At 36.0% G+C, this 21,811-nt stretch overlaps 1 protein-coding gene across 4 annotated transcripts in view; it reads left to right on the top strand.

The window, feature by feature from the left end:
* The window catches only part of PDE5A (phosphodiesterase 5A), a 63,795-nt gene that overhangs the window by 2,527 nt on the left and 39,457 nt on the right, over positions 1–21,811 (top strand). For all 4 annotated transcript variants that reach the window (XM_049814780.1, XM_049814779.1, XM_049814782.1 and 1 more), the window contains exons 2-3: positions 11,691–12,273; positions 13,793–13,882. In XM_049814780.1, the coding sequence (XP_049670737.1) occupies positions 11,691–12,273; positions 13,793–13,882 (673 nt within the window). The remainder of the gene's footprint in view (positions 1–11,690; positions 12,274–13,792; positions 13,883–21,811) is intronic.

Genomic DNA, 21,811 nt, shown 5'->3' with positions numbered 1-21,811 from the left:
AATAAGGAATACCTCTTCTATATGTAACTTTGTATTTGAAAAGACAAATGGCAAGTTACTTGGCTGTATGTTGGTTCAAATTTTATTCACTAAAATGATATCCCATAAAGCTGAGCAGTTTGAAAGAACTGACGTACTTTGTAAAAAGGTTTAATGTTCTACACTGTAGTGTTACTTAGAGCTTGAAAAGAGAAAAACCCTAAAATTTAATGCTATGCTTTCTTCTAGATGAATCTTTGTACAACAGCAATACATTGAACAAAGACTATGCTGTTAATGTTCTGTTACTTAGCATTATATTTACTCTGTCACGTAAAGCAGCGTTCCTTGAACTAGTTTCAACTATTTTCTAATCTTAATTTACTGCTTCTCATATTTTTTTTTGCTTATGCCAAAGTCCTCACAGGTCCTAAAAGCAATAGACCAAGAAGTTAGTTCATTTGGTGTCTTGCGGAGCACAGAGAGATATTCTACTTCACATTGCGGGGCACAATTGCTAATGGATAAAGATAGTTTCTGTATCCATTTCTCAAATATTTATACACAGGAATAGGAAAAGATCACCAGCTCAACCATTTATTACAGAGTAATAGAAGCCCTTTCCTCTGATAGTAATGAGCTTTGAATCAGAACCTAATTTAGGAATTTTATGGTAGATATTAAATAATTTTTTTCTCTGCAATTAATTAATTCCCATAGTGTTTTATACAGCAGTTCTTCTGGTAATTCCACAGAAAAAAATGCTTTAATTAGATGTCTAAATAATACTTACAAAATAAATGCTTTGGGTGGTCTTAAGCCTACAGATTTGTTTTGCTGGTTTTTTTTAAATATGGGAGTCTCGTCACCTCATATAGTCACTGAATAGTTAAGTTACCTCTTGTTCCATTTTGCATAGGTCAGTTTGATATTAGTATCTGTTTTCATGGTTTAAATAAAAATTATATTTTCTGGCAGGGTGGCACTTCAAAAGAAAACATTTCTTTTTATTCAGTTAGTTTGTATTAACTATTGCTCATAATGTGACAACCGTCAAGAGTTGCTAGGCTCCCCAGTCCATATTCTGGATTCTTGGGGAGAAGGGCTGCAGGCCGTCTACTTAACAAATTTGCATCTGCTTTCCTTCTCTCTCCTAAAATATCTTGTAGAAGATAAGTATATATAAATGGCTTACACCCTGTATTTTGATCCTGCAACGCCTCAAGGTTGATAGCGTCGACAGGCAGGCCACATTACTGCCTTCCTCAAACCTTTGATGGCTAGGTGGACTGACATATTCTGCGATAAGGCTATGCTGATTGACTTCCACCTGTACAGTGCAAGGTTGCAACCCTACAAGCATGTAATCCAGGTGAATAGCTTTAAATTGCTCCCTTCTTCGAGTAAGTGAATAAACTGTGATCCCATGAGTAGGAAGCTACAGAATCAGTTTATTACTTTATTTTGTACCAGGGTGACAAGTGGTATACAGAGATAATATAAATAGCTATTATGCGTGTAGCCTTGTTACAGTATGATCAAAGTGCAGAACAGCAAAGGGGAAGTGTGTCACCAGCAAACTCAGTGACGAGATGAATTTGGTTCATTTAGTGATACAGCGTGCTAGTTGACAAACTTTCTGGCTGGAGAGTTTGTTACTGCGCACATATGGGTTCAAAAGTTTCTAAATGCCTAGCTCCTACTAAACTTAAGCTATTTATTTTATTCCTTTTTTTCAGCTCCTCTTGTTATTTTTCCCCTTTCAAAGTTTTAGAATTGCCTGATATATGCCAGCTTCCCAGAAAGCAGAAACATTTTGAAGTAAAATTATTCTTCTTTTAGATTGTGTCTTATGTTTACCCATCCTGTTGTTAAAAGGCTCCTTGTAGCTGCTGCTAAAAATATAACTGTTCTAACTAGACATTGTAAAGGCATAATCTGCAGCCTTTTTTGTCACAAAACTGTACCACATTTACAGCTGAATTCGTTACCCTTTTTGTCTTCCTGAAGTTTTATCTTTTTATGTCCCTTTAAAAAAAAATAATCATGCATTGTCATGTTCAAACTTCATACTTATTTTAACTCCCTGTGGAATACTTTTGTATTTCTGTCTTTCTGTTTGTCCCTATTCTTAAAAATATGGGAGTGATTCTCTTAGTGCTCTTTGCAATCAGTAGCAGCAGACTGCCAAAACAACCAAAGTAAAAATTCTCCTCTGGGTTAGAGGCAACTGCATTGTTCCAAGCAGTTTTTGTCTGGTTTCCTAAATGTATGGCATGGTAGATACAAAGTATTAACCCAAGTCTTGTATGCCTTTCACTGGAAATAACATTATTTTGTTATAAATACATCTTGGCTTATTAGCGGGGTTGGGAAATATTTACAAATGAATTAAGGTGGGGTTGTATTTGGAAAAATAAATGTCCTTAACAGCATGGTACTTCATAGCGCTTCACTGAGGATTCCAGAAGTGGTGTTTACTGGGAAGCTGTATTTTGCTGGAATTCAGAGATTGCACAACTTGAATATATCAATTACATTTATTACTTATTACAAAAAACCTCAAGTACAGTTGTGGGGCTTTTTGTTGTCTTGATGGCTGGTGGACAATCAGTTTGTAAGGTGCTGCCTGTGGAAGTAAATTACTTAGGACGTTTGCCTTCTAATCTGTGTCTAGAGGGCTTTTATAAAATGTCTTTCCTTTTGAGCCAGCTATTTGATGTTTAATCTCATAAATACGTGTCATATGCATTATGTCATTGTTTTGTTTGGTAATATATGTGTGCTTAATTTTTTCTAATTGAAAAGAAATTAATTTTTGGAGCAAGTGTATGAAAATTCAGATTTTTAGAGATAGAGCTATTGAAGATTTTCTGCATTGAAATGTGGTCTGGCCTACGTTTTTTCTTAAAAAGATATTACTCACATACAAAGAAAAAATTCATCTTAAAAATATACAGGTATGAGCCATATTCATCCCTAACATGACCTTGGTAAGTAGGCAGTGGGTTTTAAACTTCTATGATTGAAGGACCCCTAACAGTTTGCCAGTGGAGGCACAGAATCCTATGCAAATTGTTTGAATATGCTGAAAGGGGACTTGATTTGCTAAGTTATCCTATGCGAAACATTTACAAGAGGACTGCAGACCCACTGATTCTTTGGATCATGGCTTGAAAACCATCAGAAGTAGTGGTGTTAATGCAGGGATCAGAATATTTTCTCGCACTTACTTGGTTTTATTAGATGTTTACAGAGCTTTTCTGAGAATGAAGTACAGGAAAAAAATTGATTTCTGTGAAATGTTGGAAAGTTTTCTTGTTAGTCTAATGATCTCTGTAGTTGTCCCACTTATAAACAATGTATCCATATCCTGCCTTTCTCGATAACTGTGAAGTATTAAGATCATCCCAAAATATTTTAAACTCCTGATTCAAAAAGCACTCAGGAAGGTAAGGAATGTTACCCATATTCATGAAGTTGTAAATGTGATTAAGTATTTTTGGCATTTATTCTTGGAAATAAAGCTAGGTGTGTGCCAAAGTATTTTGGAAACAATGTCTAAAGCAGCAATTACAGTAGACTGAAGAAACTGCCACTTGAGAAATGATAAGAAATCACTTACTAGCAATTTATGTCTTTAATTCCCCAAAAGCTATAGCCTGAACTCCTACACAGAATCTTTGGTGTGAAGATAAACTAGTCAGCAGATAGTACTAAGCAGCTACAAGGAGCATGTGCTTTTACTAGGCACTGTTTGCCCTAGGTAATAAAGAAACAAATGGGCATGCACAATACATTAATTAAAATACAACTGGTAAACCTTAGAGGACAGGTAGACAATAAGATAGGGTGAACTACTTTAGCTGTTAATGTCTCTTTTTGCCTTCTTTTGTTTCAGGGTAACTTTATTATCATATTACAGTACTTTTGATAATGCCAATAGGCATTTGAAAGCTCATTTCCATCTTTTTTGCTCTTCCTAGGAAGACTTTAGAGAACAGGGTCAAATTTCTGGCAACCGGGAAGAAAAGTGGAGCTGAGGCATACATTGCCTCTGTGGGAGACAAGAAAGTTAGACACTGTTCTTTTATTTCTAAATGGTAGAAGTTCATGGAAGTTTTGTGTTGGGCATCTGTTGAAGAACCATCACGTGAGGAGGAAATTCATGTCTTTGTAAAAGATTAGGACAGAGATGACATGTATAAAATAAAAATCCCAATCAGTCTAATTTTGAAGCTTAAGTGAGACTTCCATACTGTGTAGACATTGTGCTAGCTCTCTGCACAAGGATGAAATTGATGGTACATCACCTATGATATCTTCAGATCAAATAAAATACATCATAGCCTATGTTCATGCTTATTTGAATGCTAGATTAAAGATGAATTGTGTGGGAATATATGACTCAGATCAAGAATTACATACAAAGCAATTTTAGACAATACATTCTTGACCTGAACTAATATGCTACCACCTATATTTGTCTTCACCATTAAAGAGGAAGCATTTTGCTTTTGTAGTGAATAAATATAATTAATAAAACCACTGAATACAAGTCTTTCTCTTTCCTTACTGGCAACAAAACATACATAAATTTACATGGAATGCTTTCTCATTTATTTGATTTACTTGAAGAAAAGAAAAGAAAAAAGGCATTAAATACAATAGGACCTATTTACAAAGTGCCAGAAAAGAAGCCCTACTCAGTTGGCCCTTGTGAGTAACTCAATGGCTGTAATTTCATATTAGGTCTGGCACTGAAAATATAGCCACAAAATACATTTGCTTTGTAAAAGTTATATATTTTCCCATTTATTTGTGCATTATGGTGAACTCACCCCAGCACAGAGAGCCATCCCAAAGCCTCTGCACCACTTAAGTCCTACTTAGCCCCTATTTTAGGAATTTAAGTGGAACTGAAGTGGTGCCTAAGACTTACATGAGGTCTCCAGGCAGGTGTGAACTTAACTTTTGATCCATCTTTCATTGAATTCACTAGCATTGTCATATTGCTTTCCACAACAAAGTCATTAGGTACATAGTTTTTTAGGTGGGTTTTTTTGAGTTTGGAACAAGAAGTAAACATTTAGAGGAGAAATAAAGGTAATGTTTTAGACTTCGACCTTCAGTCCCTGAGGATTTATTCTGTCTTTCATTATAGTGTAAATAGAAAGTCCCTTTCATGGAGGAAAGCTTTCTTGTGAAAAGTTAAGCTTGCAGTTTGGTTGTTAAAGAAAACTTGAAAATAGCCAAGAATGGCCTGGTAGTATTAGTCCTTCATTTTGAATACTTTTGCTTCAAATAATAAAGCAACCTCTTCCTCCTATTTTAAAAAATAATATGAGCATTCAGACAAGATTTACATTATTTCATCGTTCTAAAAGGTTGTTATTTCACTCTTTCACAAGTATGGTTTGAATCTTAATTTAGATCGATATTCAAACAGAAGTCAGTCAGGCCACTTAACATGTTTAAAGTTAAATGTATGCTTATGTATTTGACTGAGTTGTGCCAAAAATTGGCACTGACTTTAAGTCATATTTCGTCTTCAAAAACTGTTTGCCTACCACTGTTAGAAAGAGCATCTCTAGTAACTATTATTGGAACGGGTTTAAGGAAAAACAACTATTGTCTTTGTCAATCTACTTTTCAGTTAGTTTGAAAACACTTCTTTTACAGTCAGTTTACGGTTTCCATCTAATGAGGCCTTATACAGTTTATTTAAATCTTTCCATGGCCAGAGAGGAGACAAAACCACCTAGAACATGATTGTGAAATAGGAAGTACTGGAAAGAAAATGGGAAGGCAAGTATAATACCCAAGTGACTTTGACTTTCAAACTCATTTGTTAAAACTGAATAGTTTTGGAGTTGTTGCTAATGCTTTAAATGATTTCTATGTCTAAATTATGTCAAGATGCAGGAAAGAAATTTGAAGACATCTAGTGGTTATTTTAAGGAAAGCAATTGAGAAAATAGTTACAAGTTTGGCTTGAAATACTGTTGATTTCAACACTAGCAGGATTAGGCTACAGGAATTCAGATACTTGAAAGCTGGCATTTTCTAGTAGATAAGTTTGGATTGAATCCCTCTCCTGAAGTGTCTTATCAGTAACTGCTGGTTTGAATGAAAAATTAGGAAAAGAGTCCATGCAACTACTGAAACTTTACACATTGTATATACGAAAGATTTATAAGCAACAGAGAAAATGAGGAATTACTTGTTTCACTGAAAGCTACTCATCACTCAGTACTTCTATGGTATAGTAATTATTAAGCATTCTTTGTGCAAGATAAGTAAGATGCAGTATACTACCATTGTTGCATGTCGGTATTGCTTTTGTGCTCTGTTTCTGCACATTTTGTCGAAAAATACCACATACTTGCTGAACAGTCACATTGGCATGGTCTTACATATGTAGCATGGTTACATGTGTGAGCAAGACAATTATAATCTGGCTGTTACTCTTTAAACATCTTCATTGTTTGGGTTTTTTTCTGAGAAGTATGCTGTGTATTTTGAAGATAATCACAATGAAGCAAAGATGGGTACAATAAATTATTTAATATTTCCAGTGTATGAGCAGAATAGTAATTAGTGTCAAGTCAGCATGGTTTGATACATATGGCACAGGAAATAAAGCAAGGTTCTCTTCAGGTCTTAGACCTGAGGTTGTCTTTGGGTCTACTTGTGCCCTTCTGCATGACCTGGCTCAAGCCATGTCACTTCCTTGTGCCTGTGTTTTCTCACCCAGTGATTTTCTATTTTTGTTGCCTATTCATATTGAAAACTTCTTGCTTTAGGGACAGGTATACTTTCTGTACAGTGTTTAACAAATTGGGGCCAAAAAGTCTTAATTCCTCTGAAGTTCCTGCGTTCTCATGTAATGCAGATAATGTGTACTTGTATACAAGTGATTATAGAGGGGAGGATCACACAATCATTTTTTTTCTTCAAATGTTTTACCTGCCATTGTATTTTCATCCCTTTCTCATCCCTGTCTTTTCAAAATTCCTCTCCAGTTTTGCCATCTGCTGATGAGGTCACAAGCCAAATTCAGCAGTCACTATTGTCATGCTCCTTTGAAATTGTGTTTTATAGAGGAAAGACTGGATTTGGCTCATGGAAGTGACTAAAAAATGGTCACTTCATACTCAACTATTCCTGTTTATGAACTCTGGGATAAATCATAGCTTTCTTGAGCAGAGGCTCATACTGCAGTAAAGGATCATAGTGCAATAAGGGATGCATGCAGCTCCTGAGGAATGGATGCTGATGCCTGTAACTCCTCAACATGCAGTGATTGCTATGCTGCAATACAGACATTGCATTGGTTTTAACTATCCGTGTAGATCACTATGAATCAGTATCTGCTTCTGTTTAATACACTTCTGCAACTTCTAAACTTACTTCTACAGCAAGGGTCTTGTCCTTACAATCAGCTCTTGACAATGCCAATGCTTACTGAAGACTATTAATATGAATATAGTAGTCACAAGTGTTTGTCTCTTCCTGTAGTCCTTTCAAAATGACATCTTAAACATACACAGCACTTGTTACTAATTTCCAATAACCTCACTTGTGGTTTAGTATGTGTTTGGTATCAGATATCTGTTGATCTAATTCTGTGCTGAGAAAGTAGTTGTGTTAGTAATAATACTCTTCTTAAAATGCATTGTTAAATAGGATTGAGTGTCAACAAGCAAATGCATGTCAAGACTTTGACAGATTTTAAATACAGTTAGAATACATTGGTTAATGCAGAATGCTATACCCATGTGTATAACTGTGAGTAAAAGGAGCTAAATAGTTTCCTTGTTAGAAGAGGCATTCAGTAAAGGTCAGTGAACACTGTTCTTATTCCAGCTGAATTTGAACAGCTTTCCCGTTGCCCAAATAAAAATGACTAAATGGTTTGAAGTTGAAAAGCCATGCTTTAAACAGTATAGTTAAGCATTTGTTGTTGTTAATCTACAGAGCTTTCTGAGAATTGCACACTATCTTGGCAAGTTATTGGACCATCATCTAAGAGACGTTAAAGGGGACGGGAATATGTTACTCATAATTATGCAGCTCCACATATAGTTCTGTTCAATGTCAAAGTGCTTCATAAACAGTGCAGATACCTAACAAGTAGTCAGTTCTTATTAAAGAAATGTAATTACTGTCATGTGAAAGATTTTACAGTTATGTTCCACACCCCTCAATAACCTCCAAAGATAGAGAAATGAATGCTTATTTTACATAGTAAAAAGGCAAGAAGGTAAAACCTAAATTATCTCATGGCCACAGTTTGAGAAATGGTATTAGAATTCAGAATACATTGTTCTTACTGATTACTATTACTATACTACACCATTAAGGCCAGGGGACATAATTACACAACACTCCAGAATAAATAAAATGGCAGATTTCAACTGATAAACCAAATTTCTGCTTTAGCTTTTGCTTTGTCCACAAAGGGTACCTGTTTCTTTCTCTGCCTTGTATCTTGTATCAACACATCCACATATGTAAATTTAGTGTAAAACAGAGCTAGATGAAATGATAGCATTTTATGTTCTCTTTTCCTCATGTGTAAATAAGCAGTGAATCAAACTGCTCTACAAATTACTGTCACTCAGCAATAGTACAGGTTCACAGCTGTGCATGTTCAAACATGCCTAGACAAAGTAAACAGCTTCTTATGCCTAATCACTTGCTAGTTTAAGAACACTCTCCATCTGACACTAGATTATTACAGTTACTGTAAAATCTTATTTTACATTAACGCCAGTCCTCGATGTTCAAAAATCAAGTCAGCATACACAATCATGAAACTAGGTCAAATAATAAGCCTTCTTTTAAAATGATTGATTGTTCTATATCTGCCTTCTTGTGTCTAACGGTTTAAATGCCCCCAGCTTGCATTTTCAGGTTCTTTTCTGTGGCCTTAGTGCTAGATGCTAAATTTGGTTTAGAAAAAGCTAAAATTTCCAGGTAATTTCTTTTCTTGAGGAGATTAGAGTAAAACAAAAAGAACCCACATATAACACATACCATGACAAGAGTCATCAACACTGATTTTAGAGGTTGTACTGTGTTTACTTACAAATTTTTGCATTTTAAGCTTTTTATTTTTCTTGAGGATGCTTCTGGTCATTTTCATCACAAATTTTTATTCTGTTTTCTCATTCAGGTTAATAAATGAAAATTCCAAATGTTATCAAATGCTATCTTCTTATTTTGACTCTCATTGAAACAGCTTTTGCAAATGTGATACTGCCCTATGCAAATTATATTATGCATTTCAGTAATACATGGTCATGGCTCCCACATTTAATATTTATCCTGTTAAAGTACTGTAAAGTAATCTTGTTAAAGTCAAAGTTCTAATAACATATTAATTGTTCTTTATGCTTCTTCACTGCAAGAAACATTTGTATGAGGTAACTCCACAAAGAAAATACATATCAGTGCTGTAATAAAGAAGGATCATTGGTAGTTTTTATTAATATACTTAAAAGGCAGAGCTTATTTCCTTTAAAAATAAGTAGCTAAGCAATGAACCAAAACTCTTTCAGAATAACAATGGAATTTCATTGTGTTCTCTGGCACCATGTTTCCAGTAATTTGACTAGCTTTAGATTGCTGGGAAATTTATAATAGATGTTGATTGAGGTATATTATTGCTACAGCAAGCACTTGTTCCAGGAGCTTCATGGAAAATGTAAAAACATGGAATGAAATCCTAGCTCTGTGGAACTCGGAGGCAAAACTCCCACCGCCTTAATTGTGTCCAACTTTTCACTCAGTGGTTTTGGACTCTGATCATCAGAAGATTCACAAATGTCTGCTGTGACCACACTGACCATTCAGCCTTGAAGATCACCGGGGCTATAAGCAATATTAACCATGTATGTATGGTTTTGCATGATCAGGATTGCAGTACACAGACAGAAGCCAAAATAAAGAATAGCCTATCATCCATTTATTTGGAGTTGCACTGGTGTGAATAAGAGAATAATTTGGTTTTACAGTGCTACATCGAGTGATATTTTCCTCAGTCAGACTTAGTTTTCTGAGATGGAAAAAATTACCAGGTAGCTTGCACTGAAGTGGAATGGGTACAGTAACATTATGACTTTCTTTTGCCCAGGTGCTCCCTTTACACTCACACTGTTTCCTAAATCAATTCAATTTTTCATAGTATGTTTTGCTTACACTTGAGGTCTCCAAATGATATGTGATTGCAAAATCTGATAAACTCTTTCAAACTTTCCTAACAGGAGACAAATAAGTGAACTGTTGTGGATTGCTTGCTAATAAAAATAATATTGGTGGACTTTAGATTTTAATCAATTACTTTTAATTAATTACACTTGCAGTATTGCATTCTACAACATAGATGAAGCTGTTGTGTAAGGAAGAAAAGGCTATGTACAGTACTTTTCACATTTAACATATACTGATGCATGTAACCGATCAGCGGCTGACTAACCTGACTAATTTCCATGGTTTCATTCAGCTTCACTCTCGAAATTCCTGTGGTCTGCTGAGCAAATAAAAAATATCCCAAATTTAAAACATGACCACCATGAAAAGTTTCCAAAAGATCAGACTTTTTAATAGGATTTTTGCTGTTCATAGGCCCATACATTATGTAATTAAGAAAAAAACCCATTTCTTCTGAGAGTAGATCATGTGCTGTGAGGAACTCTCAATGCTGAGTAAATGAAATAAAAAGCCCTGTATTTAAAAAAACAAAACAGAACAAACCAACAGATTTTGGACAAGAAAATATAGTTATAAGAAAAAGTATACTCATATTGATGATATGTGTCCTTGTAGATAATTCAAGATATGCTATATTTAGTGAGGACATTATTAGGGTTAGCATTCTAGTGCTAAGTTAATTTGAGAAACAAATACTAGAGATGTGTGACATTTTTTAATTAATGGTAAACTCTTCAAAAATATAATTTTGGGGGTATTCAGTATTTGGGGTTGAATTAGGCAATGAGTTTCTTCTGCAAGGAAAGGAGATAGGAGAGATGCATGAAAACAGTCTGTCTCCATTATTTTGAAGGGGATTGAATGAGAAATATTCATGTTTCTTTCTGACAGTTTTTAAGCAAAACTTTTGTGCTTTGAGTCAAAACAGCATTTTTCATCAACTCAGAGAGCAGGGAAAGTTAACTTTAAAATAGCTTATAGGCAACATAAAAATAGGAGGGGCTGCAGGTGATTTCACGGAGAGAATTAAAGTTCAAAATTATCCTTTTAAAAGTTAGAAATGGTCTAGAAAAAACAGAATTAAACCAGAAAGTTTTGTCTTCATATGAATATATATACAACTTATATAGAAATCCAAATCTTAGGAATGGGAAGGACCAGAACTTTTCAAGGACAAAATTATGGTGTAAACTTCTGATCTTCTATATTCTGAAAGCCACAGCATAAGCAGTCTTCCTCTGCCCTATTCAGGTATTTCCTTTAGGCAAAAATAGCTTCTCTTTTATGGGGCATAAACCATTACTGCTTAATCTAGGCTAAGTGCTGTGTAAAATTGAAGAATACCGATACAGAGGAGCACTAAAGGTGCTCTCATGTCCACTGTATTAAAAGGTTTAAAGTTACCCTCTTTCCAGTGTCCTTTTCAAATAGGTATTAGTTCCCGAGGATTTTTAACTTACATCATTCACTGTATTTTTATTTTTGTTTTACAGAGAAATGGTTAATGCATGGTTTGCTGAGAGAGTTCATACCATCCCAGTCTGCAAGGAGGGAACCAAGTCCCAGAGTGAATCCTGTGCTTGTCACCAGCCTGCCTGTGCTGAGACCACCAACTCTGGGACGCCAGCGAGGAAAATCTCTGCTTCTGAATTTGACAGACCCTTAAGGCCTATTTTTGTCAAGGACTCAGTAGGAGCAGTGAGCTTCCTCTCCGGTGCTGAAAAGAAGGAACAGATGCCTCTGCAATCTCCAAGGACTGAGACTAGTGCAGGCGATCAGTGCTCAAGACTATTAGAACTTGTGAAAGATATTTCTAGTCACTTAGATGTCACAGCACTTTGCCATAAAATTTTCCTACATATCCATGAGCTTATAGCAGCTGATCGCTATTCCCTGTTCTTGGTCTGTGAGGATAGCTCTAATGAGAAGTTTCTTGTAAGCAGGCTGTTTGACGTGGCAGAAGGCTCCACCCTGGAAGAAGCTTCCAACAACTGCATTCGCCTGGAGTGGAACAAGGGCATCGTGGGTCATGTAGCAGCTATAGGCCAGCCTCTGAACATCAAGAACGCATATGAGGTAAACCAAGAAAATTTATCTTGAACAATTCTTGAAAAAAGAAAAAGCCATATTATCAGGTGTTGTAATCTTGCCAGTTTAGTGTATGTATTTGGAGCTATATTGACTTAAACCAGTCAAGATGCAAACCTGACACCATGTTTTTGGTTATAATACATGTATTATAGATACATGCATATACAGAAACATGTAGCTGTAACTAATGCTAGAGAAATGCTAACATCAAAATAAGTTATGTAAGTTTGACATTAGCAGTCAGATATTAGCCCCATCTTAACCAGGTATGCGCACACCAGTATTTGCATTTCCAGCTTTGGACACTTAAATGTTTCCATTTCTGCACCAAAATGAATGAAATTGTGAGTGTAATTATCTGCAAAACTGGAGTCCTGTGACTAAAAATACATTGGAGAATTTTATCATACCTGAGGCACAAAGAGTAGGAGCTGAATGAACAGGAATGGGATGACGGTTTGAACTGTATAGAGGCCTCCCAAATGAAGTGATACTCTGTAATTTGAGTTACTTAGTACAAGGCCAGATGAAAAAAGGAAGAGAATCCAGCACTGGGAGAGGGCACCTCTTACGTCTCGGCTTAACATCTTTTCATTCCAGGCTCTTTGGATATGCTGATTTTGTGCTTTGAATTTAGGGATGATGAAAATTTTAATAAATTACTTAGTTGATGAATTAACTAATTAATAAAGGCATACAGAACTGAAAATTACTGCTTCTGATTGATCATCTCTTAGTTAATCTGACCATGTTTACAGAATTAGGTAACATTACCGAGTAGATTTTTTTCATAAGAAAAAAAAAGTGGTATGATTTCATATGGTTTCCTTTTCAACAAACACTTGTTTGCTGCCTCAGAAACTGTCTAAACATTTGCTAAGTACATGTTTCCAGCAGGACATCACCTGTCCTCATAGTTTAAAAGTTCATTCTTGAATTGGGTCCATCATGCTCAACTTAAAATCAATTACTAGAGAAAAAACAGCAGCCTTTAAAAATAGTCTGATTTGGTTTAGTAAGATTTAAAAAAAAAAATTATCAGAGTTTTATAACAATATTCAGCTGAAAAAAATGAAACAAGCAATCTCTGTTAAAATCAAAACCACTTTGTTCCTCTGTGGCCATATGTCTTTCAGTATATTTCTGTAATTTCTTCTTGATGATAAAAACCTATACTAGGGATGGTTAGTCCATGTATACATTTATTATAATGATGGTCTAGGCTCAAGAAAAGCTTCTCCTAGGGTTTGGGGTTTTTTTTGTTCTTTCTGGCAGTTGTATTTATCCACAGGCACTCATGTTCTACATAAATGCTTTTTCGTGGTTCTTTTAACACACTGATAGTAACAACTTTATACAATTATTATCTAGTAATGGAACCTTTGTTATCCTGGGTAACAGTTAAGTCAAATATTGTACTTTTCTTAGCCTTTAAACCAGGGAAGAAAAAGAACTGGCCTTTAGGCAACTAGTCAAATAATTGTATTTTTTTTTCTTGTATCAGGATCCAAGATTCAATGCAGAAGTTGACCAGATCACAGGGTATAAGACTCAGAGTATTCTCTGTATGCCAATAAAGAATCATAGGGAAGAGGTAAGTTGCAGTATTGGGATCACTTCACGTAATAGTCTTTCCAGCTATGCTAATGCTTTAAACTTTAATAGCTGGCAGTCATTATCTTACAATATAAATCCATCTCTTTTTTTAAAAAGACTGCTTATGTTTGCTTGGACTTTAATTTTATCTTATCTAGTTCAGTAATGTAAGCCAAAGGGAATTGTCAAGAAGAGTTTAATCCCAGATGCAGAAGTAGAATATATGTATTTAACTCTAGAAGTGCTGTTCCCAGTTCCTGTACTAAGTATCTGTCAGCATTAAAGTTCTCTGCACACTTATTGATCTACCTCAGTGCACGCTTAGACTGTATTTAAGAGTTACTGTACTTCAGCTGAGCTTGTATCTACATTATTTTCTTCAGAGGACACAAATTGGGTTTTATCATTGTCTGAAAGGCTGTTTTTACATCCTATTAACTCAGCTCATAAGTAATAAATTAAGAAACATGTTAAGTGCTTAACTTCAGGCACTGAAAAAACCATGGTGTCAATGTGATTCAGAAAAGTTACCCACAAGGCATATAACTTAAATCACTCCTAATTTAAAACAATATGAATCTGCTCATTGAACTCTTGTACATATTTCCCATCCATGCTACTTCTCACAGAAGTTCTCTCTTCCTGTCTGATGCTATTGCAGTAGGGAGAATTCTTATTATGGAGTAACGATGTCTTCTTGCAATGAGTAGTTGAAGACTGAATTCAGTAAAGTCAGTGAGAGCCAATTAATGGGAAAAAAATGAGGGCCACAGTTTTACTTAGGGGGTAAGTAAAGTAAGTTTGGGGTTTTTGTGATCCTGAATGTAGTAGCCTTCAGCCACATCACCAGTTCTTAGAATACTCACAAAGTGTAAGGCTCTCTATAAAGTGTATCAGAGCTTTAAGATGGAGATTTTTCTCTCCTGTAATTCCTTTCTTTTTTAGAGTATTTATAGTTTGCTTCCAGAAAGCTCAAACTCCAAAATGAAACGCTGCCAAGATTGGTTTGAAGACATCATACCTTCTTTTTCTTGCTTTTCCATCTTTTACTCCTCTTATGGAATATGTCACCTTGACTTTTACTGCAGTGAACCTTTTTTTCATTAAATAAATTGATTAAATTCTTGATTTGAATCTTACTCTAGCTGACCCAGATGATCAGCCAGGATTTCCTTTCTTCACCTACTGCTGATTTTGCTTCAAAATATTTATTTTCAACTCTTCCAAGGACAGCACTTGATCCTCTCCTACTCCCACTCCTGCTTAAAACTCTTCCCTTTCTAACCAGCAGCAGCCACTGCTGGCCCTGGGCCAGCTGATGAGGAAAGCAGATGTGTGAAGAGCTGTCAGGGACCAGTGGTCCATGTCAGGCTGATGCAAAGCTTTAAGTTTCACCCAAGCTATCCCATTTTCTTTTTGTTGAATGGAAAAAATGCTATGCTCTGTGTAATTGGGATCAGAAACGAATTACAAAATCTGCCAAGGGAGCGTGGAAGTGCTTACTTCTCACTGGGTCCTGATGGTAGGTGGAGGAAGGAATAAGAGCTGTAGTCTGTTGGTCCAAGACACCATGACTTACAGGCTGAATAAACCTGCAATTGGCCATATCTTCAGCTAGCCTTCTACTCCTAAGTGCATCAGCAAGTGGAAATGAAGCAGCAATTTGTTTATTTTGAAAAGTTCAGCCAACCTGAAGCTGAGGAGAATGTTACACTCCACTCATATGCAAAAATTTGAAGGGGCTAAACTATTAGATTTCTTGCCCGAAAGGACAGCACTTTTTAATTTTTTCTGATTTTAAAGTCTATGCCAGAAGGTTTTTCATCCTCTCACCATAAAACATGGCTGACATGTTTCTGGACAGATGTTGGAGTCAATGAATCAGACCTTAATTTGCCATTTGCATTCTGCTTTTCTGTTTAAAAAAAACAACCAAAAAACAAAACCCAAACCCAAAACCAGAATACTGGCTCTACTGGCTCCTCTCTGTTAAAAAAAAAAAAAAAAAAAAATCCCCAAAGGCCCTCTAGTAATATTGAGGCTAGTGAATGCTGCCTTAGCCCAGGATGTCAGCAGCCACAGTCAAAAGATGATTCTGGAAGACATCCAAAAATAAACACTGAGAAAGAGAAGCAACTGGGGTTTTCTGTTTGTTTGTTTAGTATTAGTACTATTTTTTAAAAACAAAAGAGTCAGTAATTGAGAGGAAGAAAATCTCATGCTGATTATTAAATCCTCTGGGCCTGCTGAAGTATGGAGATTTTTCCAGTAGATGTTTTTCACATTTGCCTATATTTCCATGAGGCATGTGAGAAACCAAAGTCTCACTTAAAAATAACAGCTAGTAAGAAATTCCATAGATGAAAAGAAGAAAACAGTTTGATTCACGGAATAGCTCATAAAAAGGACCCAGGAACTAGTAACAATGAGAAAAGAGCAGTGCAATAAGAGGATGTTACCCCTGTACAGATGCACATGAAGAATGGAATTACATTCACTTAACAGCAAAAGAACTTTTCTCAATCCCCTACTCAACCTATTCTTGCTGATAGAAATGCCACAGAAATATTGCATTTCAGATGCAGAAAATTCTGCTGATAATGTCCTTTAAGATCAGATCATAGAGGGTTGTATAGTGCTAGCTTTATGAAGAGTTCTCATTTTCCCATGAAAAATTACAAATGCAAACTGACCAAGCTTTGATGTGACTTCAGGGGCTTTGAACAAAGTTCTGATATCTGTAAACCCCTGCTGCACAATCTCTAATACTAAACAGAAATTCTTCCCATCCCACCATATGACAAAAGTATTGCTACATGATGCTTTCTGGCATGCAAGGCTGTATCATTTCCTGGTTATCACCATCAAAGAAAAGGAGGAGGAAGAAAGGCCTTGAGTAACCTGAATTGTATTCTACTTTAAAAGAAAAACAAAATGGTTCTAAGTCAAATCATTTAATCATCTATTCCTGCATTTAAATTTGTCATAAGGTGAATGTGAAGCCATATCAAAGATTCCATTTTGATCCTGAAAGATTTTCTCTTCTGGTGATTCTTCTGTAAGAGCAGATAACTGTATACAGTTATCTAGGCATCAGTATGTAAGACTTGCTACGTGGATTATCAACATGTATCAGAGCACACGTCAAAACCTTCAAAACAGACTGAATTTTTATCCTTAGTAGTACAAAAGCCACCAATGAAAAGTTAGTATTAGCCAGCTTGTACCACAGAGTTACCATGGTTATTTCTTTTGCAAGAGGAAACTGGTATTGCTGGCCACAGGCTTTAGCTGTAGCTATTAACGCTAACCATTTCAGTGCTAATACAGAATTCAGGGTTTTCCCACTACTGGCAGAAGACCTAAGGTTGTGGCAGTTCAGCATTGTGTATCTCAAAAAGCAGCTTTTCATTCCTGGTGTGTCTTTAAATCTTTAATTTTTCAAAAGCTTCAGATGGTACTGATGTGCCTTCTAGAGGTCCTGTAATAAAGTCAGTAAATGCAGTAGCACTTTCTTCTGATTTTGTTTGGTCTTGGATTCAGAGACCCAGAAAAAGGACTATGGAAGCTGTTACAAATAATTATCATCTCGAATTTCTCCATCTGGTTTTGTAGACGTTTGTAAACAAACAGTCATTTTGACAAAATTTGATTAGAACTGAATAGGGAATCGAAGTCCTCAGCTTAAACCAATTTGCGAAGTTACCCAGAACTGATGCAAGACTCAGTACAGCTAACTGGTTTGGAATATCTGTAGAATGGATGGTCTCCGATACAAAGAGTCATCACAGCTGCTGTGGAACATGTACAGGAACGACATAATTTTTGTTATTTCTGGATATTTTTTTCTTTCAGCTGTGCAAAATAGTTTCCATAAAATTCTATTTCACTGTAATTTTTGCTGAAATCTGCAGGATTTTCTCATCTGGGAACTTTTAGCTGAATTAACTGAGACCTATCTCCCAGGCTCTGAGTACGTAAGATTGAACTTCCTACTAAGTGGCTAGGGAAATGCTTTATTCTGGCAATGCTCACTCCAATTTAGTTTATTGTTTACTTTGCCCTATCTCCTGTCACTGGGAAGCTCTTCCCAACAAATCAGGAGTGCTACAACAGCCTTTGAAAATATCCTGTTGAATTTTATTGTATAAAATGTGACCAGGCATGTTACTGTTAGCCAGCTAAGTTATTTTCTCCCACAGTGAACACTTCAGGTACAATAATGCATCACAGTCACTGCAGTATAGTGTAGATCTAGGCAAGCTAACTTTAAACAAACTAACTCAAATTCCAGCAGCAGTCTTGCTGCAGGATTATGGTGATCAGTAATTTGCTTTTTGGGTGGATTTTCAGCTTATTCTGAGATGTGTTATAGTAGCTACACTGCTGGAAATCATGCAGACTACCGCTGGTATGAATGATAGAAGAGGATGTGAAAGTCTTGTTGATTAAAAATGAAAGTCTCCAAATACAGTTCTGTCCCTGCAGGATAATTTTATAAGCCTGAATAAAACCTCTACAAGACCAGGACAGCAAAGTAAGGTTAAAACCACTTAGTCTGTCTTCTCAAGTGGCTATGTTCCCATCTTTAAAATGAGATAAAAGTTGAGTTTCCCTCTTCCTGTTACCATTCTTTGGCTTAATGTCATTTTTCTTTAGGTGCCAGCAAAGTGAAAAAAAAAATTATCTTCTTAGGAAGCAAAATTATATTATTATATTTTTAAGTCAACTGAAGTAAGAACCAACTAAAAAGGGCACTAGCTGCCTGTAGAGTACTGTAGAGCTGGAACAGCTTTCACAGTTAGACCTGTAATCTTAATGCACAAAAAATTGCAGCATGAAACAATCCAGATAAAATTCAGAGCATAGCCATCAGCACTAAAGTCATCAGTCATCATCTACTGCAAAATACTCTAGGTAACCTGCTACTTTTAGAGGCAGGAGTCAGCTATTGCAAGAAAGTAGCAAAAATAAAGCTCTCTTATAATTAGAAGAAATCTCTCCTTGTAATGTGAATCAGGCTCCACTAAATGGGATAACTGGTACAGATCGAGATGAAAGGTTACAGAACAAGTAGCAGCACTGGGAGGTTACCTGTGTTGCCAGCAAGAATACAATTAGGAAAGCTGTGTTGAGATGTGATGTGGATAGGTGTGGATACTGACTCAGTAATTGTTGGAGGGAGGGGTTTTTTTCCCCCTTTTGGGGACTGAAAATAAGAGAACAATTCCATCATCAAAACTGCTTTTTGTCTTCTTGGTGTAGGTATGTCTATCTTATGTCACCTGAATGGAAAATAACAAAGTACATGGTTTCTAATCTAAGGGGAGTTTTTCTGACTGACTTTAAAGAAAGCTGGACCACTATGGTAACATACAGCTTGTTCCTTTCTGACCACCCCTTACATACTTTCAATACAGCCAGCCTGGATGAAGGCTTTTGTTAGGAACTGCATGACTACTGTAGATATACATTGTTCTATAATCCCACCTACCTAGTTCGACTGGGGCTAAAGCTCATGGAAAAAAGTGTGTAGCACTCAGGAGCTCATTGGTTACTTTAGGGATTAGGCCATAAACTCACATGTATCAAAGTATAAGCAGATACTAATTACTTCAGTCTTTTCTCTCCCTTAGTCTTGGTTTTCTTCAGTCCAGAGTACTACCTTAAGCTTTTCCAGTGGTCATCCCCTTTCATAGCTGTTTTAAACCCCTTTCTTTCCTACTAGTTTTGTCTTGGGTGACCAATAAATATACAGGATAGTTCTGTAGGTGTAGTAGGACAATGACAAGAAATCAAACATACATATCTTTGCTTCATTGCTACAGGACTCAACTTTCAAAAAAGTTCACTTGGTGTCTGCCTGTTAGAGAATTAAAGACACAAAATATTGTGTCAAAGTAACTTAAAAGCCACCTTTTTGTTAGACCGGAACAGTGCTTTCATCAGCAAGTGTTTGAGTGGACTGTCATTTTTTTTATGATATTCTCCAAGCTTTACAGAGAATAAGCTTTATCTCAGATATGTCTTGTGTATTGCCACAAAGATTTCACACTTTTCATGTACCTGTTATCTGAATAAGTTTTCTGTATAGCTAAGCTCAGACCAGTTAGTCACCTTTGATTCAATTTCTCTGATTTCTCTGCTGGTGCAAACGTAACTCACAGCTGGAGATCACAGATCAGGCCTATTGTTATTTCAGATTTGTTTATAGTAAGTTTTAAAAATAAGGATTTGGGTTTCGCTGTGCTTAGTATTCTCTAGAATGCAGGCATATGTTCTCCATGGCCTAAAATGCTACCACATGATTTACTTTTGTCCTAATTACATAATTACTTTAGTAACAGGAACAGACCCTCTTGAGTTTCCTACATCTCCTAATTACCTGGTTGCAGGCAAGACTCCAACGGCTAAATAATATCCACCTGAGGTTTTTCTCATTACTGTCTTTACACCACATTCTAGAGAATCTAGTGAAGTTCACTGGAATCTGTACTGATATAAATGAGGCCAGAATTTGGACCAGTTTAATTTTTAAAACTATTTTGCATGGAAAAAGAAATAGCACATACTACAAAGTCGTCTTTAAAGGCTTAGAATGCCACTGAAACAACAACAAAAACAAAGCAGTTTGCATCTGCACAAATTTTTTATCATCATCAACGTGACCGTGAATTTTTAGCAGGTTTATTCTCCTCATTACTCCCTCCCTCTTCAGTTAAAACCTTTTACTGAAAGATCTTAACAAAGATCTAAAAATGACCATTTCTGTTGGAACACATGCCTTTGTTAATGTATCAGAAACCTGCAGTGCTAGTGAAGGGAGCCTAAAAATAGTCTTTTTGCTATATTAATATGGTCCTTTTACTGTTTTCTTATAGCTTTTTTAAGTACCACAGACTTTCCTTTCATGGAGGGGATGTGTTTACACAAGACGAAAGTACTCACCTTCTGGATGCCTTAAAAAGCCTCTGACCTCATTAAAGTTGTCTTAGCTCATGCTGGATCAAAACTGGAAAAAAAAAATAAAAAACAAGTATCCACAGAAGGCAGTGGTATGAGAAAAGGCCTAACCATTAATCTCTGCACGTGTAGGTTAACATAAAAGCATATTGACTGGTTAAAGGGTTTGCTTACTATTCAAAGTCTGCTATAGAAGTATATAAGGCTAGTTGTACATTGTTATTACAGTAAGAAAGTTCACTAGATAAGAAATATTCCTCACTAAAGTAAATGAGAGGTTGACTGTGGGAAAAACTGGGTTGTATGGAATGGAACTCACAGTTAAGCTTTATTTCAGACAGACATTTTTGAGCCCACAGTTGGCAGTGATTCATGCTGCAGAACAATGACCTTATTTGTAACATCAGTATTTTGGGAAGGCTAGCCTGAGAGATACTAAATTGTCTTCTTTTCCATTACAAAAATAAAACTGTAAACCTTCCATCAGTTTAGCAGTTATAAACTTAATCATTAACAGTTAAGTACAACTTTTTAAACATGCACACCACAGTTTTCTTCTGATATTGTTTTTCTCCAAAAAGCAAGATGAGAAAAATACCATCATTAACACCTTGCACTGGTCTTGCACTACTTGGATCTCAAACAAAGGAAGTTCTTTGCAGCTTTGTCAATTATTTGTTGCAAGCATGCCAAAAAATCTGAAAAGAATCAAAAGCTGTGCATATACTTTATGGCTTCTTACCACATACTCTTTCATGTTACTGTACTCAGCTAGGTGGGCTTCATCTGTGCTAGCACATTCTAGCCTCTGAGCTTACTGCACAGCAGATTTATTGAGTTTAGCAGAAGGTGAGATCCAGCCATTTAGACAGATGGACAATCTTAACTGTAAGGAAGTGCAGGGTTTTAGTGAGTGACTTGCAGCTCCTCCCAGTTTCCAGCTTCCATCTCCTACCTCTTGCTC

This window comes from Accipiter gentilis, chromosome 12 (assembly GCF_929443795.1).
Source record: "Accipiter gentilis chromosome 12, bAccGen1.1, whole genome shotgun sequence".
Taxonomy (NCBI): Eukaryota; Metazoa; Chordata; class Aves; order Accipitriformes; family Accipitridae; genus Astur; species Astur gentilis.
The sequence above is the reverse complement of the archived record's forward strand: the minus strand, read 5'-3'. Positions and strand labels throughout refer to the sequence as shown.